At 37.9% G+C, this 27,521-nt stretch overlaps 1 protein-coding gene across 1 annotated transcript in view; it reads right to left on the bottom strand.

Moving 5' to 3' along the window:
- Nucleotides 1-1,859: 1,859 nt before the first annotated feature.
- The window catches only part of MARCHF1 (membrane associated ring-CH-type finger 1), a 298,950-nt gene continuing 273,288 nt past the window's right edge, over nt 1,860-27,521 (bottom strand). The window contains exons 8-9 of the mRNA XM_063424272.1: nt 10,111-10,258; nt 1,860-7,869 (exon numbers count right to left, since the gene is read on the bottom strand). Coding sequence (XP_063280342.1) covers nt 7,568-7,869; nt 10,111-10,258 — 450 coding nt within the window. The 3' untranslated portion in view covers nt 1,860-7,567. The remainder of the gene's footprint in view (nt 7,870-10,110; nt 10,259-27,521) is intronic.

Genomic DNA, 27,521 nt, shown 5'->3' with positions numbered 1-27,521 from the left:
GTGCAGGGATTGAATTAAAACCTTTAGAAAAATTAGAATATATAAAGCCACACACACATAAAGTGGAAATATAAGCCTCAGTTTTAAGCTTCACATGCCCTAAGTGCCTAGTTGTTAGTGTAGAAGTTCAGAGCTTCAGGCCTAGTGATAGAGTTTAGACATAACAAAAATAGAGTACTGTTTATAATTTTTGGCATGAATTTTGTGCAAATAAGATAAAGTTTTTTAAGTATGTTATAACAAGATAGAATTTTTACGCACAATAAGACAGAACTTTTACGCTTGTAAGATAAAGTTTTTGCACTGATAGATATACTATATGCGTAGGTTTTTTATACTGCTTTTCATAGTTTTTCATAGTTTTACGAACTTTAAAAATTGTACCTAGATTGGGTAGTGTGCAGATAAAGATATGAATATGCATTTGTAAAATATGGATAAAAAGCCTCTGGGTTGGAAGTGAAAGTATCGATTGATCAACCCGATCTATCGATCCAACCTCCACATCTGCAGCCTGAGGAACGAGCCCTGCCAGGGAGCCGAATGGGATTCTAAAGGTACTATCTATTGTAGTCTTTGTCGCTCGTGATCAGGGCCCTGGGGTCCCGTCCCTTCCCTTTCCACCTTGTGGCACTTGCCCTGGAACTCTGTTCGGGGCTGCCGGGGATTCTGCGAGGGTTCGGGACCCCGGGACCCCTTCCTGTCATTGTGATCCCTGCGGCCGGGAACTCTGTTTGGGATTCAGGACCTTGGGACCCCTTTTCTGTCACTGTGACCCCACGGCCGGGAACTCTGTTTAGGATTCGTGACCCCAGGACCCCTTTCTGTCACTGCGATCCCTGCGGCCGAGAACCCTGTTTGGGGTCAGGAATTGAAGGTTGTTTTATCTTAAGGCTGGAATGTTATATTTGATTCCATGTTAAGACTACTGTTTATTTTAGTATTTTATTTCTAAGACTTTATACTCATAATCGATTGTGAGACTGTAAGACCGCTCATTTAGGACTCTCGCACCTTCAGATACATGCTTTCATGTAATAAACAACTTCGTATAAGACCGTAAAATGTTCTTGGACCTTTAAGACCTATTAACCTGTAGAAACGGCCTCAGCAAAAGCCTGTGCCTGAACTTCTAGACTTGATTTGTCCTTTTTGAGTGTATCTTCTGGGCTCCTAAAAGTAGCAGTCTTTCTTCTGCGAGCCATTAACACTTGGGTTTGTCCTTTTCTGAGTTTAATATGACCCCATCTAAATCCTGCTTTGTTTTTCACTTCTATGCTGTTTGTGAGCCCTTATTAAGGTTGTTGATCATGTTGTTCACCATGTTCCCAGGCATGTGCATACACAGATGTAATGATCCCTGTTTCATTATTCATTTAAAATTACTGTGTCCTATCTTCTTTGGTTATTATTTTGAATAGTTCTGAGTAATGTATTTTCATATAAATTATCTTCTATGTTAAAAAAAAAAAACGTCCTGTGCTTCAGTTAGTTATAGGTATTTGCAAGTAGCAAAAGGGCAAGTTTGTCCCAGGGTCCACATTCTCCAGCAGACTGGGATCATTCTTTTCTTAACTAAGGTTGTTTTCTGAGTTCTGTATCATAGGTAGTGGAAATGTGGTACACCAGTGTTTTTGGCAAGTTCTTTGACAATTTCTTTGACTTCTAGGAAAGCTTATGCACAACAGCCTTAATATTTTATTGGCTGGGATGTATGTATACAGACATCAATATAAACAGAAACATGCTTTGTGTTCTTTCATCAAGAGATTTAAACTCTTAAGTGCAAAGCAAAAAGGCTTAGGGACCCATACCACTACTCTCTTAATTATGAAACCAAATTTGGCTCCACTTTTTCACATGCTAATAAATGCAAGTTAAAATATCTTTACTACTGTAACTTCTTTGTTTATGCTGTTTCTTCTGTATCTTGCAGGGATTTGTGAATCCATTTGGATTTACATAGTGAGCTAGTTAGGGCAGCTGTAAGAAAATGAACAAGTGGCTAGCCTTGGATGAACAGAATGAAATTTGTTAGAACATTACTTCTGTGTTTTGAACATATATTCTTATCAATCATCAGCCATATGATGACTTATTCCAGCTAGAATTGTGGTGTTTTGAAACATAGCCCACTCTCTCCCCAGCTCCCTATCTAGCAGAAAGATAGAGGGTAGGTGGATCTGTAGAAAACTAAATTTGGACCTTGGTTGGAACATTATGTTTTAGTCAAGGTAAGATATTTTCTTTGGTTTTACATTTCCCAAATGCACAGGCTTTTTTGTAATGCAAACATGCAATATTCCTCTTCATTAAAAAAAAATGCCTTTAGGGTTTTCAAAAAGGAGAAAACCTCACCAAGTCAAAGTATAAAATAATACAAAAAGGAACAGGATCCCTGCTGAGAGTCTGAGCTGGGATTAGCTTTAAAGTATTTAACTGTTGAGTCCATATTTAAAGCTTTTATGTGTTGAACATTCCAAAATTTCTATAAGGGTTTGTACCAAGGCAGTCCTTTCCTTAGGAAACTTCCATCCTCTTACCTCCTTGGAGTTGACACCCAGTACTAGTTGTCCATTATTCTATGGATGCAAAACCAGTTGCTTTCTAGGCTTCTTTATAGGGTTGAAGACTGCAAATTAAGCACTTAACTAGAAGTCTTTTCAAGTGTTTTTGTATTATGAGGTATAGTCCTGAGCATTCTGCCAAGGCGGGGTACCCAAAAGTAGCCCCTTGCATCTTATCAGGTTTATCAGTATTAAGTAAGCAACTGAGTATATTCTTCACCTTTCTTGCAAGAGTGTGGTCTTGCCAATTCATGTTCAGCATGTGATGCTCTAGGTAACAAGGCGACATGTTAAATACTGCAGTACTTTGAGTAATTTGTTTAATACAGATACATTTTTTTCACAACATTAAGCAGATACATTACTTTTGTTTCCCTTACCTTCTGTCTTCCAGTACACATTCACCCACAAAAACATACACTTTTTCTTTTGCAAAAGAGAGGGAGTTAAACAACACAAACTGGTAATTCCAAATATTATACACAGTAAAATATTTTCATCAGAGTGTAAGTTTCATTGCATTATTGGAAATTATAAACCGTTTGTTCTGGAGATGGGGAATTACTATTTTTTCTACACATCAAAAATAAACATTACCTTCAAATAGAGCAGTGTGTGAATGGCACAGTTGGACTAGTCAAGAATCTTTGTAATGCTACTGATAGTCAAAAGTGGTATGTTTATGCCAGTTTGAAATAAACTTTATAATGCCTATAACTTAAAAACAGGAAAAGAAATGTGCATGTTCACAGGAGTGAGTACAGGAGTATCTTGTTTAAACTTCCAGATCTGACCTGACACCAAATTACCTCTACTTACCTTTATTAAAACTTGGTTTAAACAAGAATGCAGATTAAGCTGTTCTCGCTAATGGCAGCTCAGAGCCAGGTTCTGCCCTTGTGGGTTTAGCCAGGCCAAATTCCACTGTCAGCATATTTGCCAGAGCTGCACTGTGGCTACACAGGAGTTTGATACGGTTCTTTGAGATGGCATCTTCATTAAAAAGTCTTTAGACTTCATCTTAAAACCTTCAGTATACTGTTCTGTTTAGGTTTTGTGGGCTTTTTCTCTTTTTTTAGGATAGAATACTGTGGTTAATAAATTAATACAGAAAATTGTACTTTTTGTGGGACTGAAAAAGTATTGATCGATAATGATGTGTCTAGTTTCTCTATCCCTGTACTTTCCTTATTACTGAAGACCAGAATCCAAGGCATGGTGGTATGAATAGCTCCTTGCCCTCTTGATGAGGTTGTACCCTGCTTCAGAAACAAATTCCAATCCTGCATGAAATCCCTGAAAGCTCTAGAAAATCTAGTGCATCTAAGAAGAGAAAGGGATGCACAGGCCAACACTGTAATGCTTTAAAAGGTTAAAGGCTGCTTCAAGCCAGCTGAAATCTCTCTTGCTGGTGACTTGTCTCATCCATCTCAGCAGTGTCCCATTTTCCTCCTTTTCCTGATGTCCACATTCAATATTTCCAAGGGAGAGGATGAATTTCCACTGAAGTCTTTCTGCTATCTTTTATTTAATTAACTGTAAACTCAGTTGCATATATGGTTGAGTGCCAGAACAGTGTTTGAAGTTGAAGGCATTGCTATAAAAGTTTTCACATTGTCTTTTCTGTTGCTGACTCTTCAGTGTCTTTTTAAAAAATGTAAAATCTGTTGTGTTACATTCCCTTGTGGGAATGGAACCGTGCTGCTATTGATTATCTTTTGCTATTGCATAGACATGAGTGCCAGAAATTTGAAAGACTCTGTTGCATGAATCTGTCCTCAAAAGCTCCAAATATCCATGCTGCCCTCCGAAGCATGAACAACATGATTGGACAAGTAAAGCAAGAATCTGAAGATGAGATCAAGGAACTGTTCAAGAGCTAGAGATTCACTAGGTAGTGGACTTCTGTAGCTAAAACAATTTTGTTACTTTTTGTTATCCTTTTCCTTGTAACCATAGTATTTGAGATCCTATGCTGTTTGATTTTCAAGGCTATTAACAGCCTCATATCTTCTACCTCAGAAGTCAACCATATAGAGTTAGCAAACCTAAAGCAATCTAGTTTCCCTACCAACCATAAGTAGTGGGAAAACCCACACTCCGTGTCAAACTGAATTTGAGAATTTTTCTCAATATCTTTTTAAACAAAAAAAGGAGGAGATGTTACATTCCCCTGTGGGAATGGTTTCTCCCCCCTCAGGGACCCCTGGAGCTCGTGTCATGTAGTCTGACCCTTCCTTCCCTTTTTGACCCCATTGGCTGTGTGCCAGCTTGCCCCTCCCTCAGAAGTTCTGAGAAAAGACCCTGTCCCCCTGGGGACGTCCTCTCTTTCCCCGGACACCATCTGGAAATAAACATCACTGCAGCTAAGGGTGAGAGCCTCTTTTGAATCCTTTTTCCTGTCTATTGATATATTCCTCCTAAGCCTGAGAAGGACTGAGCTAGCTTAGACCCTTAAGGGAAATAAAGGAGGTTTATTTATCACTGTTGGATGCTACAGTTCTGCTTTGAGAATCTTCAACTGTTTTCTTCTTCAAGGTGAATTTTATACATGTTCAATAAAAAAACCCCAATGTGAATTACTCTCCAGTAAACTGACAAAATAGGGGCTAAAGTACTTTCAGTGGGGTCATGATGCTACTGCAGTCAAAGAACAAGCTGGCTAAAGAAGCAGGGTTACTTTCACTTAGGAAGAAACTATTATTTCAGAAAGCTCCTACTTATCCTTCATAATTATGTTCCTTGTCAGTTAATTTTGCTGAATCTGCAGGTTTATTGTAAACATCCTTCCAAACATTCAGATGCAGTTAGTAATTTTAAGTGTCTGACATCAGATATCATGAGATTTACCTTTTAACAAGTAGCTTTTTGAAAACCATGCCATTGCAGACTATCTTAAATGTGGAGTTACAAGACATTCCTTAGACATGTCATCATGCTCTGAAGACCATCTGAAATCTCCTCCACAATTTTAAATGGAGAAATGATTTGGTTTCTCTTATGTCTTTTCAAATAAGAATCTGCTACAATTGGAAGTTGCAGTTGTATAGTTGAGAAATTATTTTATATAAAAAGTGTATGCCATTACATGAAAAATCTTCAACATTAATCCAGCTCACCTGGAGTAACTTACAGGAAATATTGACGTGTATTAAGGACCCATTCAAGCACCAAGATTTTGTGTCCTGTCTAGTCAGATAACAATCACTTAGTAACAGCCAAATTACAAGAGCAATTCAAATACAAAAGAATATAATGACCTGATTAAAGACACATTTCTTGCTAACACTGCTACTTCTAGTATTCCCTGAGCCTTAAGCCAGTAAACATTCACAAAGGAATACCTAGTATATAAGTTCCAATATATTTTAGGTCCAGCAGCCTGGGTATTTGCAAGAATGGGATGATTCTGTTATTTCACTGTAAATATTTGAGTGTATAAAGAGAAAATTTACCAGCAGAAACTTCAAGGCTTCTGTAGAACTCTAGTTTACTTGTAATTGTGGCAGATACCCCTCCTTTAAGTGAATCTCTCCTGTCCTCATTACTCTGGTTCTTTATTTGCTTTTTTGCTTTTCCTCCTTCACTCAATACAAGATTTAAAAAATAACTTTTAACTTCTTTTTAAAATACACATTATGTTCAGGCCCCAGACTTGTTCACACCAGTACATAACTACTTCAAGTCAACACTTGCTCTTGTGTCTTTGTAGTAAACACCACAGTTTTGCAAAGTGAATCACAAAATTTGTTCTTTGTATATAATTCATCCTGTTGGACACAGTATTATATCTACATTCATTTATCTATTGCACCTTTTAATGCTATTCATACTTCATTTTTATATGCCAGTGCTCAAAACACGAAATTAACAACTGAACTGTTGAATCTCTAACACCTTAAGTTTATCTGTACAGAAGGAAACCATTGATTTGTTTTTTCAGTGAGGAAGATAAAAACTAGCTTTTTAGAACAAGGAGATAAAAACTAATGTTTTCTTAAGATATATAGGTAGGTATGTCCTCTTACATCTAACTTTCTGTATCATGAATCTTAAAAAATAAAACCAAAAGTAGCTTCCATCTTCAGTAGGTGTCATCCTTTTTCACACCTTTGATAACAGACAATTCACTTCTGTGTAATTCTGCAGTAAACTGCTTTTTTTTTTTCATTTATAATTCTGTCTCAATACATCGTGTATCCAATTTATGCCTAATTCATTTCTATAAAGTAAAATAAACAGCAGAGCTGCTGTTCTAAATGCATATCTATATATTCTCTCCTTCTTGTACTTACTTCCCTGACATTTAAAAAAACTATCTGTAGCTTATGGAGACATGAGTTTATACTGGTTAGAACTGCTTACTTTTCAAAAATCCAGCCATAGTTAAAAACAACTGGTTCAAATATCCGTAGCTGACACAGCTGCCCAAACATTCAGGCTCCGCTACAGTCACATGAAGGTGTTACCGTATAAGGCTTAGAAAGGGAGTGCTGCAATACAGCTCTGTACTTTTCTGTTAACGCATATGACTTGGATTTGGTACCCTTTGAAGCGTACCTTGAAAAGGTGAATAGCAAATACAACTTTTAGCAGTAAACAGATGAAAGGTTTTGTGTCTTCTGTAAACAAAATCATTGTATCACTTCTGTTTTCTACTTTCCCAGTTAGGAAAAAAAAAAAGTACATTGTCGCATTGGTTTGGCATTGTCTGCTAAACCTGTTCTCTATTGCACTTTCTACACTTCCACTTTTACTACACTTGCTGACTATAGTTGCTAAACTACGCCACAAACGGTCACATTCCATACAGTAACAAGTTGCTTTGCTGGATCCATTTTCCTTGTACGGTTTTGGTTTTTGTATGGGGTATTTTTTTGTTGTTTGGTTGGGGTCTTTTTTAACTGAAAAAATGCACAGTCATTTCTACTTTCTTGTAGCATTTGTAGTGTAGCAAACACTACGGCTTATTCTGCAAGGAACAAGCAATGCTGTCCATGTCAAACTGGCATGACCGCCGATGTCGCCTCCTCCGCTGCCGGCTGGGAGTTTGTACCTGTCTGTGCTACTGGCACCACCACTGCATCCTTCACCTCCAAGCGCTGAGTGCACAGAGAGTTTTTCTCCTCCAGTTTTTTGACGGTGTCTGGGCAGTTCTGAACAAAGATCACTCTGTTGTAGGCTTTCAACCTGCGCCACAGCTGGACGTAAACCTTACACTGCACATACATGAAGACCAGGCCTCCTGTGAATCCAATGGCCACCACAATGAGTTTTGTCCAAAATGGCCATTCGAGGACACCTTTGAAATGGAAAGTTTATGTTATACATTGAATATCAAGCACTGAGTTTCAGTAATGTGTATTGAAAAGAAGCCACTTGCTAAGGATGCCCAGGTGTGTACACGCTATTGGGGCAGTTGGGGCTCTAGAAAATAGACCGGGTTTCCTATTCCATAGGCCGGCCAAGAAACTGCCTATGGAACAGGAAACTGCTTCCCACTTTTAACTGATTTGACCACCATTTGGCCAAATAAAAAACTCAACGCCATGCTCAAAAGCTTTCTTTCAGGATTTCTTCCACCTTTTAGCATTAAAGATAGGCTGCTGCTGCTTCTGTGGTAATACAAGAAGCATCATTTTTATTAACTGGTATGGGACAGAAAGTTTTGTATCTTTCATTTTTTTCCAGGATTGCCATATTTTCAGACTTGAGCTTTATTAGGAGAAAGAAAGGTCAGCTGAACCTAGACCTGTTTCTTCAAGCCAAATAAATTTATGTGAAATTTGACTCCCTACCGCTGGTGCCATATAAATTCTAGAATATTTTAAATATATTTTAAATTGGCTTTTCTATAAACCAGTGTCAGGTTTAGCAATTAAAGGGTTTGTATCATATACTTCTCTAAAGAGAAAAAAAAAAAAAACCCCAACCCTTTAAATAATCTGAGAAATCCATTTAAAATGGGATTTTTAAACTCAGAATATTAACAAACAATACTAGTATTGTTCAGGGCTTCCAATTTTTCTCCTCAGAATCTGTTTATAAAGTGTTTTTTCTCCAATGGTTACTGTATTTGTTTTGGCAATTCCCATTCAAAGAGAGAAAATGGAGAAAAAAGCAAGCTACATATATGTCCTTCTTATTCCCCACAAATATGTGTTTGCTTTTGTAAAAGTACTCTCCCTTCCAACAAACAAATTTCGGGGCAAAAACATCCTCTTCACACTTACTTCTGCATGTTGTAAGTAGCTTCAGGGCATCTCTTCGTCCATTTTTTAGTGTAAAGAATCAGCCATTACATTTGGTAAATACTGAATGCTATACCAATCATAAATATTTTTTGAGCCTACCAGGAATAATTAACATGATTCTTTTGCATTGTGTGTAACAACAAAAAATCCTTGTTAGGTGTTTTGTTATGTAAATTCAGCTAATCTACAGAAATAGCTTCCTCCTTGTAATGAGTAGGGTCATGTAGTTGTACTCATAAATAGAAGTTCAAAGACATTCCTAGTCCTAGCCAGGTTTTTCGAGATAAAAAACAAGGTTACCCATTTTGAAAGAATGCAAAACAAGACTTTGTAATGTGTATTCATCTGTGACTTAGCGAGGTTTGTTGCTTATTTTCCTCTCTGAGGCAAGAAAGGCAAGCATCAGGAGTATCATGAAATATTTATCTAACTAGCAAGGCACAAAGCTCCACCTGTTTTGTTTTCCATGTTAACTTCAGAATATAACACAAAGCTAGAGACCTTTGTTCCTCTAGGGTGCTTAAATTAATTTCAGATCAAAACTCAAAAGCTTTTTATCATCATGATCACATTTAATACTAAATTTAAGACCAAATAAATTTAGATTTGAAATGGAAAATAGTAGTTAAATCTAGGATCTATTTTCTACATATGCTAAGTATGGCTCCTACTGACATTAGGCATGCATTTTGTTACACATGTTGGGTTGGATTTTCAGTATCTCTGCAGATGGAGACTCCATGATTTCTCTGTTCCAGTGCGCAACCAATAAATACAGCTGGAACATGGACATTCACCATGAAATTCTATTTGAAAGGACACAGGAATGGCTTTCCATGCTACTCAAGCCCCACATGAAGGACTAACACAACTGCAAAACAACAGTCTCTTGGAAGTTTGTATTAGGAACATTGTTAATGAAGAGGCTCTATCATACTTTACCTTCTATCAAGGTTCAAGTGATTAATATAAATAAATTGCTATTTAAGGACCTGAACTTGCACTGAGCTGTTTGAACTTGACTCATCTTTTTTCCTAAGCTTTAGAATTACCTAGATAATGGGATAATTAACCCAGGAAGAACAGGCAGGCTAGTTAAGCTGTTGTAATGATTACACAGAGGGGCATAAGGTAAGATTTTCATACTGATGCATTCAGAACTGCATTAAAGCCTTTGGTGTAGCCATGTGAGCTGTTACTTAAGAACAGAATATGACTGGTTACTGAGCTGCCTTTCAAAGCCAGACACTGCATTTTCAGCAGCACAGAAGAAGGTAAAAGATACTTACTGTTATCATTGCCTTGTTTAATTTCTTCAGCAGTTCTGTCAATTAAAACATACAATGACCAAACAACACAGGTAACTGCAATTATATGGAATGTGACTGAACACACAATTTTTCTCCTCTCACTTGTTGTCATCTGTAATTTCTCCCACTGAAATAAAAAAAAAAAGTAATTAAAAAAATCTGACTTGTAAAATTTTAAACTTATTAGGCCATTGTGGCTCTTTCTACCAAAACCACAAGCAGTAATAAAATTAACAAATCCTTTTGTTTTGGTAATATGCATTACAGGAGTAATTGCAGTAATTGTACAATGTGCATTGTTCCTGTAAAATTCACAATGATCTCTGTGGAAAATAGGGTTATTTAATTCATGTTCTATAAATAATTATAGACTGGAAACTGTGATATATTGTATAAAGGTATGTGTGTCTGCTCAACCCGCACGTTTCACGGACTTCTGTAAAGCACCTCTCCTGATCTCCCTGGTCCAAAAATAGAAGGTGAGAACACGAGGCACTGATGAGACAATGAACACGGACCAACCTACCCCTGCCTACATGCAGCGAAAATCACCGGGACTCCCACTGATCAAATGCTACGTGCCAGAGGGATCATCACACACTTCTACGACGGTTAAATTACTCAAAGCAAGGACTAACTCTGGACATTAGCATTTGAATGGGCCAGGGGACCCTTTCGGGATTTAGTATAAACAAAGTTAATGGCCGGTGCTTAGTGAAAACAATGGGAGAAAGGCGGCCGAGGGGGAAATTAAGGGTATTTCAGTTAAGCCTTTAGGTGGGCAAGGTGTGAACCCAGCTAGAGACACAGACGGCCAGATTCCGTGTCTCTGGGTCACCCTTGGCTCATTTTTCCCGGGAGAAATTCTGTCAAGTAAGTGTCGCTGTTTGTGGGGTTTCGTATTGTTTTGTTTTTTATTACTTAAAGTTCTGTAATTTGATTCCAAATTTTGTGATTTGAATTTTAATAAACCAAATTATTGAATTTGGCAATAAATTTGTCCTGGCATTTATAACAATCTCATTTTCACAGATTCAGAGGAATGAAGAACACTCTGTTTCTGTCTGCTTGTGAATGATATCTTAAGAAATTTCATTACAGTACAGCCATAACATGTTAATAGACAGGTAAAAAGATTAATATTTACTTTAAATTTGTATTTCTGGTGGTGAGAGAAGAAAAAGCCCAAATATTTGTTTGTAATATGTATTGACATTATAGAAATGCAGTTATGTAACAGTCTTCCCATAAAATAAAAGCACAGGAAATGCAAACCGCATTGAGGATTAAACTCAATAAACTCAAAAAGAAAATTACATGGAAATTATCATATTTGATAGCAGCCAAATAGCCTCAGTAATGCAAGGAGGATCTTCCAGGAACATGTTTGTGAATTATGGTGCTAAATCCTGGCTTAAGGCTATTTTAAGATGAAACAGGCTATTCTCTGCAATTGAACAATGCAGCCCTTGAGGCATTTCTTTTTAATCTCACTTGTGACATGGGCTTTTCTTCCAGCACGTCTTCAAAACAAAACCCTTCTCTCCTAAAACATTTCCCTTTGAAAACAAATGAAAGAACAGGGCACTTAAAAGCAAAATGCCTCAATTCTGATGGATAATCTTGGAGCCAGTACTGGCATCTGAGGAAGGAAAGCAGTACAAAGCATGAGATGCGAGTGCCACCTCCCTGTGGCCCTGCAAACATTGCACTGAGCTGCACTCAACTCGGTGTCACAGCACTGCTGCCACCTGCTATGGCTAGGACAGCAACCTCGGCCTCTGCAGAGCACTGCCATGATGCACATTTTCTGCCAAGCTGTGAGTTTGGCTTGGTTTTCCTTGTTTAGGTTTTTGGATTGTTTTGGTTTTATCAGCTGTTTTCACTGACCTGGAGACTTTCATTATTTTTGCAGTGAAAATTCAGTTCAAGTCTTGTAACAGACTTTTTTTTCCAAAGAAAGAAACCTTGTCTTTGTCCAGATGGAAGAAAGTGTTTTACTTTAACCCTTCACTTACCTGTGGATGCTTTGTTAGAGATCAACATAGAACATAACAAAGAATGATTTGCTCTTAAACTGATTTTGTCTCTTATCTCAACTTTGATGCTACACCATTTTGTCTGTTGGAGAAAAGACTGCAGAATTTTCATTGTCATGTATACAGGCAGTCTCTTTATAGCCACTTTACTCTCTAACATACTCAAAAGCCTTCATGTTGACCTAAATGCCCAGTCAAAGATAAATACTGGTCCCATTAGTCTAAATGTAAACATTTATTAGGTGGAAAAAACCCAGAGAAAATCAACCAACCAACAGGCAGGATAGGTTAATAAACGTTCAAGCTCACAGAATTCTGCTGAAATTTACAAGAAAGGTATTTCAGGCAAGGAGCCAGCAGAAATTAGCTGAACCAGGCCTTTTTGCTAACATCCCATGATCAAATCCAGCCAGAAGGCAAGCCAAGGCCCACTGGACTCTGCTTCCTCCAGCTAGCCCCTTTTCTTCTCCCACAAGACAGCCTGCCTTGCCTATCTGTCTGTCTATTCTATCCGCACATTACTACACCAGACAGAAGGTGCCTTCCAAGACACTGGGAGACGTCACCAGGGCATAGGTGATTATGGGACTGGAAGACTGTGCAGAATATCTTGTACTCCCAGTTTGGGATACAGGAAAGGAGTAAGGTCCAAGGAGAGACTCTGTGATAAATGATGTGGGATAATTCATGTTTATAATGTATGTGTAATATAAACCAAAGATGTGTTCTTTAAAATAAATGGTAAAAATCATTCAAGCTTGGGGATAAACGGATTTGAGAATTGAAAATGACTCTGCCGGGAGCCCGGGAACGACTGAATTTACAACAGAAAGGAGGGAAGGTCCGAGGAAGATGGGTCTTCTCCGGAGGTAGAACTGCGAACGACCCAACCATTATCACCAATATGGATCTTGCTCCACAATCGGGGCCTCGCATCTCGATGCACAATTCCCAGAAATCGTATTTAATATTCATCTCCCCTCAGAAGAACTATTCAACTGACTGGGATGGCGAGGATGAATCTACATGAATATGAAGAAAAACTGAAGGGACAAAGAGAGTATGAAGTAATACCCTGTCCCACAAAAAAACTGTATATAAACAGGACTCACAAAACCAAAGACATGAACAGGGGAGCTACGGTGCGATAGAGGCCGCAGCTAAGGTTCACCCAGTGCCAGTCCCGGGACTCAACACTGATTCTTTGATTGTTGGCTTACCCGAAATTCTGTTCATTGATTCTTTAAAAATTAATAAAATAATTTATTAATTTGGAATTGGCTTTACCTTTATAACAGACTCTGTCATGGACAGATACCTGGGTGCATTTTACAGGTCTTAGTGTGCCCCAAAGCTGCTCTTTTGTTTTGCCCTGCCCTTGCTGAAGTCACAAATCTCTCAGCTATGGTGATCATGGGCTGAACTCAGAAGGGACAATGCAATTAAACTTTATGCTGTACTTCTGGTGATCCCAGTGGCAGCTGATGTAACTTCCCCATCCTACTCACGTATTTTAGGTTGGCTGAACAGAGAGTGCTTTGTGACTACTGTCATGCTCTACTAGATGAGTGATGTTAGTATATGAGCCAGCAATTTATGTTCCTGGAGCAGAAAAGTGAATTTCCCTATTTTTGGATTTTTGCAATAGGCTTATATCAAAAAATTAACTGTTAGTTTTAGTACAGACTTGCTTGGACAAAAGCACAGTTATGTGAAATGAAAATTGCTTGAAAATCCATAACAATGGATGAGACAACAATATACTGAGCAATGAAAGCATCAGCCCCTTTCATTTGTGCTTTATAGTCCAGGACTTCTTACAGCCTTGTCTTGGTTTGGAAAGAAAGGTATCTGTCAGGGAAAACTGAAGTTTCTCTTGGAATGGAGAATGTAAAAACTTCCCTCCGAATTATTACAATTTTGCAATTAGGAGCTTTCAGGCAAAAATATGGGAATAGGAATAACAGTTGTTTACTAGGAATATTAAAAAAAAGAAAAAAATACAAATGCAGTAGTACAAAAAACCAAACAAGCAAATAAACAAAAGTCCTAGAAAACCCTGACAGAGTCAGAGATACAACCTGACACCCTGTTGTCAGGGTGTTGGAAGTCTAAATAAGTCTTCCTGGAGTAACAGATGTTCTGTGGAGTAGAGATGATCCTGTAGAACAAAGGGTCCAGTACTGGTAAGATAGGCCCAGTCTTCCTCCAAGAATTCAGTAGAAAACTGGCTGCATTAGCGTTTGGGATTGCAGGTTTTATGGTGGTGGAAAGGCTTTGGCTCCTCCCACTGGGTGGAGCATCTCACAATGGGATGAAGTAATGTTGTCAGTCATGTGAGAGGCCTTAAATGGCCCATTCACAGGTGATGTCCCTTGGAGGAGGATGGGTGGAGGAGTAGGATGGGTGGAGGAGGAGGATGGGTGGAGGAGGAGAGAAGAACAATATTTCCCAACAGGTTTCAACAGATGAAAATAGAATACACTTTTTTGGTTACATTTTCCAACCTAAGACAAGCCTAAAGTTGTGTGGGGAAGTTTGGCAGGTGCTACATTTCATGTCACACAGTGCATTAATGCCTCCTTAACCTCTGATAAATTCATCCCTGCTGTGTTTTGAAGCTTCTGCAGTTTTCATGGCTTTCCACATTCATAATAGCAAGATAAAAATAAATTGTGTCATGTTTTATTATCTTGGTCAGTGATCTCCAAGAAAATACAGCAATCGAGTTGATGACACGGTGACATGCCATGGATAGAATATCAGATGCTACCAAGAATAGAAAAGCAGCACAAAATTAAGTACACAGATACAATTTTCCTAAGAAACTTAGATGTTAATGCTCCTAAGGTGCTCTAGGGACTGTAACGAGAGAAATAAATGGAGGACTACAGCCAGAGGAGACATTTATAATGACTTGCAAATCACTGAGTCACTAAATTCATAGAAAAACCTGTAACTTGTGCCCAGCCCCCTACAAAACAGTCCTTCACTGTTGTACATCCAATTGTCACACCCACAGATTCTGTAATCCTGGCAGCAATACAAACAACAGACTGGAAATCATCACAGATACAGATGGTTTAACATCCTGCAAATGCAAACAACTGCATGAATATCATAAGGCTTCAGAACAGGTGTGCTAGAACACTTTGAAACATCTAGCCAGAACCGAAAGACTTTTTACACAAGTCACTAAACAAATCTAAATTGTAACGCTATGTGTCCTCAGCAGAAAGCTTGGAATATCTCCAGTCCCCTTTTTATTTTCTGAATAAGCTTTCTGAACATGCCGCTTGCACTGTGCTCTGAAAACCACTGGAGGGTGGCAGGAGACTGCCTGACTCACAGGCTCCTACCGAGAATGGAAAGAAGCTGTATTGTGAATGTGATCAGAAATACTTATCTCACCCCAACTACTACTTACAGCTGCTTCTAAGACACAACATGCACCTTGTTGCCATGAGGTTTTTTTCCTAGTTTGCCGAGCGTTCATGTTGAAGGAGAGATGTGCAGTCTCTCACGCTCGTGAATGTAAACACTGGCCATGTTTTGCTGTCTTTCATTGTTTACATATTTCTAGGTGGGAGGAGAAAGGTGATTGACAGTTGGCTTGGCCAGTGTGGTGGGGAGGTGGGAATTCCATCCTCCAATCCACAGGTCTCATAGGAAATGTATAAAAGTGGTTTTTGTAAATAAACCCGGGTCTTCCTGCCCTGCTCTGCTGAACCCAGAACTGTGTCCCGAGTCTCTCACTTCTGGTCAGGCCCCGCGGTGATATCACCTCAATTGGAATTCCTATGTTTTACTGCCAGAGAATAATCTTTAAAGTAGCAGCTGTAAAACTACCCTGTTCTAGGTTTCTATCTTGCATTTTGCTTTTGTTTCTCAAAGACAATTTCACTCAGAAACTTCAAGACAATGGTTACTGATTTCAAATCCCACTCTTGTAATTACAAAATGTAGTCATGAGTCTTCTGGGGAAATAAAAAAAAATTGAAAAAACAAACCAATCCTAAAACATACAGGGAACTTTAAATCATATGTAGACAACCACTTCCCTTTCCTGCAATGTAGTTTGAGAAATTCTTTCATAATTATTTTAAAGGGCAAAAATCTGTTTCCCTGCATGTCACTTCTAATAAAAGCTTGATTAATCAATATGTGACAAACAATTACGAGTATTTTCTTTAGTGTCTTCTGAAAACATTCCTTGTGAGAGTTTTCACTAACATCCTACATTCCAACACAGCCTTTCTGTTTAACAGAAGCAAATCTGCAATTTTAATTCCCTCCCATACGTTAAGCTTTCTGCACAGTGGTTACATGATGGCCCAGTGCAGAACCGAAAGTTTCACACTGCTCACACCTCACCATGGCATTTAGCAAACTCTGCTGCTTGTTTTCTTTTCCTCACCTTTGCATTGTAGATTTGCTGCCTGCCTGCTCCCATCCACCACTTTGTGTCCACGTGTTGCCTCCTGTTCATGGTAATGTTCTGTCACACTGGCTACAGATTTTTGTCTACACAGATGTCCTGAGGCAACTGCAGTTCTACTGCAGGTTTGCAGATTCACGCCTCTACAGCTGAAGGTCTCCCCTGCAGGGGCTCAGCACTGAGGATGCCAAATATTGAAGGTGAAGTTAATGGGCTACTTTGCAACATGTGATGAATGCCTGGACTTTTAAACTCCTGGGTATTTTCAGGAACCCTGTTTTTAAAATTGCATATAAGGAGGTTTGACAGGAGAATCTGGCATGGGTGGGACATTGCTAACATTAAATATTTTTTGTGACATTTTTCTCCCTGTCCATCATTTAGCAGAAAAAATTACTATGTATATAATGTAAACAACACCCACAGCTGGAAGGATTTCTGCTCTCGCCTAGAGCTAAAGTCATGATGCAATATTTTCTGAATTCTTTCTACAGTCTGAAGAAATAGTTACAGCTAACCTTTATCTTAAAGCAAATATGCCTGCAAAATAAAGGTTAAAATTACTTACTGGAGGCTGTTGTAGAAACTGCACTCTGCACACAGGGTACAAAACACAGAAAAAAGTCTTATCTGAAACTCAACCCAAAGGAATTTAGCCAGCACTTTTAAAAAAGAACTGGTACTGAAGTGAGCTGAGCAGTGAAGATATGTCAACAGTCTGAACATGTGGCTCAGAGTTATTTATATTAGTGAGGGTTTTCTGGTCACTTGTTGCAGTACTAATTGGCTCAGCCTCCACAGTGAGCTGTTCACTGCTATCAGCCTACCAGCTGGAGGAAAGCAGCTGCCATGGTAGTTTGCAGAATGGAATTTGTGCAGTGGGTGGAAGAGGAAGAAATAATAGTAATAAAGGACAACAGGGCTCCATTCATGTTGGGAGAATGAAATAGCCTCGCAGAAATTTGAAGTGTTCATGAGAGATGAGACTTCAAATGCTGTTATTTGAGCAAAAGCATTCTGGGTCTCTCTGTGCCATCTGAACAACATGTGGTTACAGCCTGTACTGTGGGACTGTGCCTTAAAGGACAAGGCATGTGTCCTCCCGTCCTGCTCCAAGGTGAGAAGTGTCCCTCAGACAATCCAACAGAATGAGCCGGGTCTGATGGCTGACAAGAGAAGGGTTTGGGCCATGAAAACACCAACATTGTGTTCTTCTCCCCAAACACATGCAGAGAAGGAAGAACTGAACAGGTTCACAGAAAAATACAGAAAACATATTTGTCGCTGCCTTTTTTCAAAAGATGTATCCCAGAGAAGAAACCCTTGTAAGGATCAAGAATAGAAGGCAGTAATTAGACCCCTGCTATGTTAATTGCTGAACAGGGAAATAAAATGGATTTTTAAAATCCCACGTCACCTGGTGGGTCATATGGCCCTATCTATGCACAACCTTACCTCAATCTTGTTATCTCATTAGATGTTCTAGTACAGATCTTTGTCAGGCAAAACTGTCTGAAGTTTGCTCAAAATCTATTTCTGTCCCTAGGAGATACTAAACAAACCTGGCTGGAATTCAAAAGAATGTCTGTGGTGCCATTAAAAATTTTAAACTGAACCAGAAACGTGTGTATTTCTAAAGACAAACGCACTAATTCACTTTTTTGCGATATGCATACCTAGAGTAATAAAAGACATAATGAAAAACCTCACTTTGATAAACACCTTAAGATTATTATCTGCAAAGAACTAATAATTCGGTTTTATCATAACCAAGATGGCACATTATTTCTTTTTTAAGGGGTAATCAAAACAGCTTGACTTAACTGATATAATCATTATGCACTCTTCACAAGCTTATGCAATTTTTAGATGTGTATGACATCAATTAGCAAACCCTTAAAAATGTAAAACAGAAGTGTAGAAATTAAGAAGTGTAAAAATTAAGCAATTCAAGAATAAGATTTCTAAAATGAAGTAGCTGGTTTTGCAATATGAAAGTGGTATTGAGAATACTTGTCATTAAAAGAACTTTAGTACTTGCATCCTAATCATCCCAACACAGACTAACAAAAAACAAACAAAACAACAACAACAAAACCCAAACCAATCCAAAACCCAAACCAAACAAAAAAAAAAAACCACCAAAAAAACCCTACCTGTGCTTCAGAAATACAGGACCTCATGTCCTTCTCATTCAATGCTCTGTCTCAGATAGAGGCCAACACCACATGCTTTGGAGAGATGTGCAAGAAACCTATGGCAAGTAATTACAGCATAATCTCTCCATATTGAGAGCCTTTTTCTAGCTCCCATCTGCTAAAAATTGCTTTACATCAATATAAAGAATGCAGAAGCACTCGACAGTGTTTACTTTTCAAGTATCTTCTTCGAATGCTGAAAAGACAATAACCAATTTTTGTTTGATAGAGCCTTCAGTGCTATCATGAACACCTCTTTCACAATTACCTTTTCTTTTGTTGCCTTGTAAGACCTTTAAGAAAAAATCATTATCTCCAAGCACAGTACACTTCAGCCACCTTATCTAAAAAATAATCCTGACAGAGAAGCTGCAGGTAAAACATTAAACCACTGATCAGGAGCGAACTACCCCCATAATGTAAAACTATGGGGAATATCTGGTACCAAGAACAAGAGGCACACATCTAGAACTCTAGAAAACGTTTACTTCAGGTACCTGGGCACATTACTCAAAAAATCAAAAAGGAAGATACATATTGGTAACCCATAAAGAAACAGGGATAAAAAGGGGTAAAATCTATGTCTCCATTAACTTTTATCACAGTTAGTTAAGAACAGAAACAGATGCTACTGTTGTATGCTCTCCCTACAGTATTTCTATGATCATTCTATCAAAAGGAACTACTTTGTAACTTTTGTTCTCTTTGCAGTTGTCGACTCTTGCCTCTGTCTACTCTGTATTTCCAAAAGAGCAGCATATCTAATTGAAGGCATGCCATTTGCTCCAGTCACTAAGTAGCAAATACCTTTAAATCACAGTCCATTTCTCAAACAACTTAGACACATACACACACAAAGAAAACCATAAAAAAACCCAATCTGTCAAACTGCCATACCACAAGAGCACAGACCATATTTTTGCTGCAAGACCAGTTATGCTGAGATTTCCCTTTCTGACCAAAGCAGGTAGGGCTGCTGCATTTTGTGGTATGTATTCTATAGGCAATAGAATAAAATTAAAATAGAATAAAAGTAGCCATGACATAGGCTCGGTGGTGGATTTGAGATGAATTCTGCTGGGGTCAAAGCAACCACAAGTCCTTTCTTCACTATAGAAGCCATAACAAATCATCTCCCAACAATCTGTGCCTGAGTCTCTGTCTTTGAATACCAAGTAGGATGGGTTCCCTTTGCACATCTGAGTGCTTATAGAGTGATGGACATGGGCAGAAGGTCTCAATAGCCTGATAGAAATTGGAAAAGGAGAGAATTTAGAAAAACTGATATAGCAACATGCTGGAGACCAACATCCCATTACATAGTTTTGTACACCTCTCCACTTCCTTTAGTTCTTTAGTCATGTCCAGTTGAAGGAAATTTCTCTGAACATCTCTTGCTTTAGACAGATGCTTTAGACCTAAAACAAGTTGTAGAATATGATCACAGTTTTGTTAGTCTTTACTTCAATGGCCTTCTCTCCAGTATTCATCACAGTGCTTAATTTCCTCTATTTCAAATTGTCCAGCCTGCTGGGAATCAGTTCAAATTGTTACAAAGATGTGGTTTGGTTTAAATGCCTTTGTTTGCCAAAACTCTGGTATTTTTAAATAGATTGTTGTTTAAACATACCCAGACATATCCTTTTTTTGCAGCTATACAAACAGCATCTACACAAATGTCTGAATTGCCACCTAACAGATTAAAATAAGGAGCTGATGCTTTTAATTATCTATAGATATGGCTTTAGGAAGAATATTGACTTCCCAAGGAATAGCTACAGTTGCCTTCTCTGTCTTTTCATTTTCCCACCAGAGAGATTCTTTTGATCCAATTAAATAAAAATAGAGGAAAGTTGTGCTGAGGAAAGCTATAGTAATTAAAACTACAGCCTAGTGCTCTAGTAAAGAACTGAGGGAAGCTATTTATTCTGAAAAAAAAGGAGACATTTTAATTTTTTCCCAATAATTTTAATAACATGCTACAGGAATAAAATTAAATTAACAAAAACCACCAAACCTGAGAAAAGTAAAAGTTATCCCATTTGGTTGTAATTTAGATCTATTACTGGAATTTCTGTGTTCAAAAGAACATCACTGTGTTAAAGAAAAGCCATTTTTAGCATGCATTCCACCAACAAGCAAGCATCAACCTGTGAACAGAACATTCTCACATCAATAGGTCCCAGGCAAAATAAATTTGAGGCAAATAACAACTGTAAAATTGTATGTGTTAATTATATGACAGATAATTACCTACATTAATCAGATCATGAATTGCAGCCCTCTCCCATGGGAGCTGGTAAAGTTCCTAACTTCAAAATTAAACAGTAAAAATGGCATTTTTAAAAAACACCATGAATAACAATGACTGGTTTAGGTCAATGCTTAGGTTGATTATGCTCTTTTAATTTCATATTCCTAGCTATACATTTTGTGTCAGCATTTCATTTACACTTTCTTTATTTGTAAAGCCAGAGATTATCTTAATTATTTTCAATGATTCAGCTTCCCAGTTCTTCCTCAGTTATAGCTATTTATGAGGTCAAGCTGTAAAACAAAACACTGAAAGAGCTGAAATAAAAAAATGAAAAGGAGACCTCAAGTTCTTAAAAATAAGAGAGAGGCTTATGAACTGCAGGATGGAGTAGGGCTTTCTAACTAAAATGGGAATTGAATCTTTTGATGCAAGTTGCATCTGTAAAATAGCTCAGATCAAATTCTTTATTTCAGCCTCAGAAAGCACAGATTTTTACCTCCCAGAGCTCATGTTCATGGGTCTGTGTGATAGTGGATAACACTACTGATATAGAGAGCTGAACAATCTCCCAAATTCCCTTTGCTTTTGTAAATGCTACTGAGCAGCAGAAGTAGCAAGTTTGGTTACTAGCATTTAATTAGAAGAGGACACAGTTTTCATTTCATTTTCTGGTATAATGTTTTTCATTTGCTTCTTAAAAGAATGCAAGTTCAAAGCAATGACCGTACATACATCTTGCTCTACCTCCAGGAAGGATGCTGCACATGTCCCAGCAAAGTATCACAGTAAGATGGCTTTTAGCAAGTCTAAGGGTATGTTATGATGGTCTCAAGGTAAGAGGCACAAGAATGTTTTGTCAGAAGTCCATGGGAACTGTAACAGTGCTGTGAAGAAAGCTGTGTTCTGAATGGAAGAGAAAGCCATATGGAGAGGGTAGGCTAGCAAAAATTCTACCACCATAAAAAAGCTAAGTTCTAGTGTTGTTCTTGTGGCAGAAAATGCAAGACAGCATTATTCTGTGAACTACAGCATGCTGTTTATATACAGATAAATTAGCAGTAATGCTCTATTATCCTCAAAAATTAAGAATACAACTGTCTGAACAAAGTAGTCCCTTGCATCCCTGAGGCATCACAATAGGATATAAATGCCAGAGTCATTTTTACTTTACAAGCTTTAATATACACATGGTTCCTTGAGCCCAAAGTTATTTGCTATAATGACATGATAGCCAACGAGAAAGTAATAGCTTTGTGCCTTTGTGCATACTGGTGAAGTGTCTGACCCCACATATTACAGGCAATTATTTGAGGCTACTGATGTTTTGAGACAGTTTACTGGAAGAAAGATAACACTGGAGCAGGTTGCCTTGATGACACTATGTAGCTGCACCAGAAATCAAACAAAAATGCAGGAGCTCCTTCTATGTTAAGGACTGCAAAATATTCATCAAATTGGATCAAATGAGAACTAGTCCCACAGCAAGTCCTATGCAATATTTGATACCACATCTTATCACGAGCAATATTAGGAAACCGACAACAAAGCCAGGTGGTTCATACCTCACAGCACAGGGCAGTAAGAACTGACCAGCAAGCAGTATGGTAATGACTGCTCAAAAGTTTGGGTTTTTTTCCTGTAAGACTCTTCTGGTCACATCTGGATCTGAGAGTTTACTCTAGCAGAAGCAGTTTCTAATGGTGAGCACTTTTGATTTCATAGCGGTATATCACAGAAATTTCTCTGCAGGTTCTATGACTTCTGGCAGTGATCACCATACTCTTAAAAAAGAAATGCAAACATGAATTACCAAGCTACCATTAAATCAAAAGTAAAAATCACCCTTAATATATCTTGCCATCACTGAATGTTTCAGGCATGCTATGAGTCTCTTTTTTATATCAGCATACAAGCAAAAACAGAATTCAAGAGTGGTAAACACTTAGAAGATATATATACACATTCAAAACAAATAAGATCAAATTCATTTCATTATCAGCATTTGCTTTGCTTCTGTTTAATTTAATAGAAACATATCACTGTACTAAAGGAACATTCTCAGTCTTCTATTTTTTAAAAGGCATAAATTAAGATACCCTTTCTGTCAGAAATAAAATTAACCTCAACTGGTACATAATGCTTCTGTAAACAAAAAAATTTACTTGCTCTTCCTTAATGATCAAGAGTAACCACATGGTAACAATGTGCAATATTTCTTATGCCTCACATAAAAAAGAATTTATTTGTAAATCATTTCAAAAATAGAATTGGGAGAGAACTCTGACATCACACAATAACCTGTTAGGATGATGCTTCAAAATAAGACAACTCATCAGATACTAAACATCTTAAATAGATAGCAAAATTTAAACATGAAAAGCATTTTGAAGTATAGCTAGACACCGTTGAGAATCTCCATTTAAAGATATTGTTGGGGGTTAGATTTGCCTCTTTTGCACTTACAGAATTTTTTCCCATAAGTTTCTAAGAAACTTTAATGACAGTACTTAGCCAGAACAAAGAGAGTAGTTGAAGGACATGGCAGCACAAGGCTACACCTATTGTTTTTAAGTCTCTGGGAGTTTCCCTCAGAGGGCAGAGATAACGCGAGCTTTGGGAAAGGTAAAAAGACAGAGCTGGGGGATGGGGGATCACTCTTGCTCTCAGCATCGAGGAAGACAGTCAAGCTGCCCCTCGCTGCAGGAAGAGTTCACGGCCATCCCTCTGATTCTGCCTCGTCCTGGGAAATCTACTGTCATCTGCTTGTGTACCCAGGAATCCTGAGCTCACTTTCTCCAGCCCTCCCCCCACCGCCGCTGTTTCTTCAGAGCTTTGAGGCTCTCCTGCTACTCTGTAGCCCTGCACTGCCAAGCCCTGCCGGGACACCCCCTGCCATTCCAGCTACCAGCGCAGAGCTCCTCATCTCATCCACCTGCCCGGGACTTTCCACCCTTCCAGCTTGGCCTCTCGGAGTCCTGCAGGGGCACAGAGATCAAACTGCCCCGGGCTTTTTGTGAAAGAAAGCCCTCAATGTTCTTGGTTCTGTTTATTACTAATGCTGTAGTTGTTGTTTGTTTGTTGTTTTGTCATATATACTAGTAAAGAACTGTTTTTCCTATCCCCATACCTCTGCCTGAAAGCCCCTTTAATATTCTAAATTAGAATAATTTGGAGGGAGGGGATTCGAATTCTCCATCTCTAGGGAGGTCCTTCCCCCTTCCTAGCAGATACCTGTCTTTCAAACCAAGACAGACATTTTTGTGTTTAAAGCTCCTTTTAATTTGAGACTTTAATCCATTTCATACTCACTGTATTTTTATTCAATTCCTGTTTCTACTGGTCTTCAAGCATCAAATCCAAGAGATATGAAATACAGCTGTTAATATTTAGGATTGCATTTTTTTTATAGAAGAAATGTTTTTCTCAGGTTTAAGCTATTACCTGAGAGAGCTCAATAAGGAACTCACACAAGCTTCTTACCACTTTCTAATTCCTTCTGTGATAAAGCTGCCTTTTAAGTTCTGCCTGTTGGATTGTGGATGCTGAGAGTCAAAGCTACAAATGCAACTGTATTATTTATAATAACTGACAGATGTAAAAGACACCATGAGAAATAAACCAGAAACATTAGACAATGCTTAATATTTAATCTCTATCTTGAGCTGAGTAATTAGACCTGTTCAAATACATGAAACACTTGCAATGTCTGTTGACCAATGTTTAAAAGGATTACCTCAATGAAAAGACTCACTAAAATGATTAAACTGAGTTTTATTTGATGTCTGGTGCTTTCAGGGATTCTCTAATTAAATAACTGTTGCACATTGGCACAAACCTATTGATTTAATAGTGATTATCTTAATTTATGTTAACTTAGAATGTTCTACATTGTCACTTATGGGTGCTAACAGATATGACATGATATTCCAAAATGATTGTGCTATAAAACCTTAGACTTTGATAAAAAAATCTGTTATGAAACACTGAGGGTGCATGAAAGGCTGAGGCATAAATAAAGATGGTAATTCATTATTGAATTAAATAGTTTGTTTTATTATTAATTCTTGCTTTTGTGATTCTGCAAAAATGCAAAACTATAGATCCCATAATTAAGTGTGGTAGTCTGTATTTTTTCCCCTCCAGAAGACCAGCAGCAGGAATTTTACAAAGACATCATGATAAAACTCACCATAATGAAACAATGCACAGTCAGGGACCAAACTTTAGAATCTCATATACTGAGTGATGAGAGATGTTAAAAATCAAAAAATCAGACCTGGTTATGAGACATGACCCTTCCACTTGTAGAATGTCACTGCAAAGCCAGGTCCAATGGAAATTGTATCATCTGGAGCTGGAGAGAAATTTTCACTTAAGGCGAAATAATTTCCTTTGTTTTTTTAATAAATTACTTTCTTATGGAATTAAATAGGCACTCCTTTCTTGAAATAAAATGTGGTCTTCTGTTTAGGAAGCATGGAAAAGAAATCTGTTTTCAGAATTCCTGAAAGCTTATTAGCAAAATTAATAACTTTTTTTGGGGTCAATTTTGCTGTTCCAGTTGGCATCCAACAAAGTTGACAAGAATTGCATTGTTTTCAGATATAACTGCTCATAATGTCTCTGCCATCATGCCAAGAGAATTTCAGAAGTTTGGAAATTTTGATTCACTGCTGACAGGCTGGGGACTGAAGGCTCTTGATGTCTAGTACAGAACCAAGCTTTAGCAAAACACAAAGCTTTCAAGGTCTGGAAATCCCAGAGTCAGGAGTGTTTTTCAGATCCTGCATCAAGGAGATAGGATTGCGGAGAGCTTCGGGATTTGGAGTTGCCTGTCCCACAGTACTTTGGTCTCTGGTAACCACCCTTTGTGCCAGTTTTTTGAAAACACAGACTCCCAAGGAATGCCCCAAAACTGAGATTCAGGGCTTCATAAAAGCTGCCAAGAAATTTGACAGTTTCCTTGGGATTTCCCACTTTTGCAAAATATGTAGTGTTTTGACAAAAAAAACCCCTACAACAACAACAACAAACCCTCCCAAACAAACAAACAAACACCAAAACCACCAATAAAACTCCCAAACACACACACAGTTTCAGTGACTTTTATAAAGGATGTTTGGATGGAAATTTACCAGTCAGCTCTACTCATATGTGAGGTCTCATGATCACTCTTTCCTCCCTTACCTTGGCTTTGCTACAGCTGTCAAAATACTTGGTATGCAAAACAGCTTCCCATGAACTGTTTAGTGTTTCATAAATTTGTGATCAAAGGTGATGATAGTGCTCACACTTAGTAAGGATCACATGTTTAATTAAATATAACACATGAAGGGTGTCACAGTTGAATGCTGTAAATGCCAAAGGACAACTAATTTTAACTTTGAAATCTTTGGAAGCTTTGGTTTCTGAAATGGGTGTGACTCATAAGAAAGGATTATAGTTAGATGCTAGGTCCATTGTACACAAACAAATATTTGCTAGCATTGCATTCGAAGGGAGGAATATTGCCAGCATAGACTGCCAGGCAGGTAAACTACTTTTGAGTGGGGCTTTGAGCAAAACCAAAAATATCCTGCCTGAAAAAAGAGGTGAATATTTTCTATGTCCAAAATCTAAACTATACCTGAGAACCAATGATAAGCTGAATAAGGTGGCAATCATTCAATTAAGAAAGTACAGACTTGTAGGACTTACATTACCACTCTAAAAGGGGGAGATGTGGCACTGACCACACACAGAGTTAAAAGTGCCTACTTCTGATATCAAGTTATGCACATTTTTTATTCCTCTTGTCCTTGCTTGCTATAAATTTTGTTTCCCTTTTATAAAAGATGCTACATTAGCTGACAAAACCGGGAAAAGGTTTTTATTAAAAATACTGATATCTGTGTATTCTCTTGAGAAAAGTAACTGTTGTGAGAGTACTTGTTAGATGTTAGAGAAATTTGGTTTGAAAATAGAAACATGTAAATTGAAAAAAATCCCCCTAAGATATGTAACAGGCAGGGAGTTTTATACAATTATCTCATCCTGTCACATTAGTTAAAATTTATCTGCAGTTACTAAAACTGAAGTATAATTAAGTTTTTAACCATAATTTTTTTTATTTGCATTTGTTTCAAATTCTAGCCTATATGGCCAGATCTACCTGGCATTTGAGAACTTTGTCTTTCCCTCTCACAAACTTTGCTTGCCAAATTAGCCCAAATTCTCTCTTCAGAAGTGGTTTATCACCACGGACTTAGTAGAAAATTCCTCTGAATGCAAAATGTGAAGGAATTCCATTGATTCTCCTTTCTCTGAACTACTGGTACCTGTGTAAGGCAAACAAAAATAAAATGTCTTTTGCCATTAAAACACTACTATATAGGCATATGCTAGTCATAAGCAATAGTTTCTACATGTTTTCCATGTAGAAATTTATTTTAAATCAAAACTTTCCCAGTTCCAGATTG

This window comes from Prinia subflava (genome assembly GCF_021018805.1).
Source record: "Prinia subflava isolate CZ2003 ecotype Zambia chromosome W unlocalized genomic scaffold, Cam_Psub_1.2 scaffold_2cwr_NEW, whole genome shotgun sequence".
Classification (NCBI taxonomy): Eukaryota; Metazoa; Chordata; class Aves; order Passeriformes; family Cisticolidae; genus Prinia; species Prinia subflava.
Note: the sequence above shows the minus strand (reverse complement) of the source record. Positions and strands in the feature narration are given on the sequence as shown.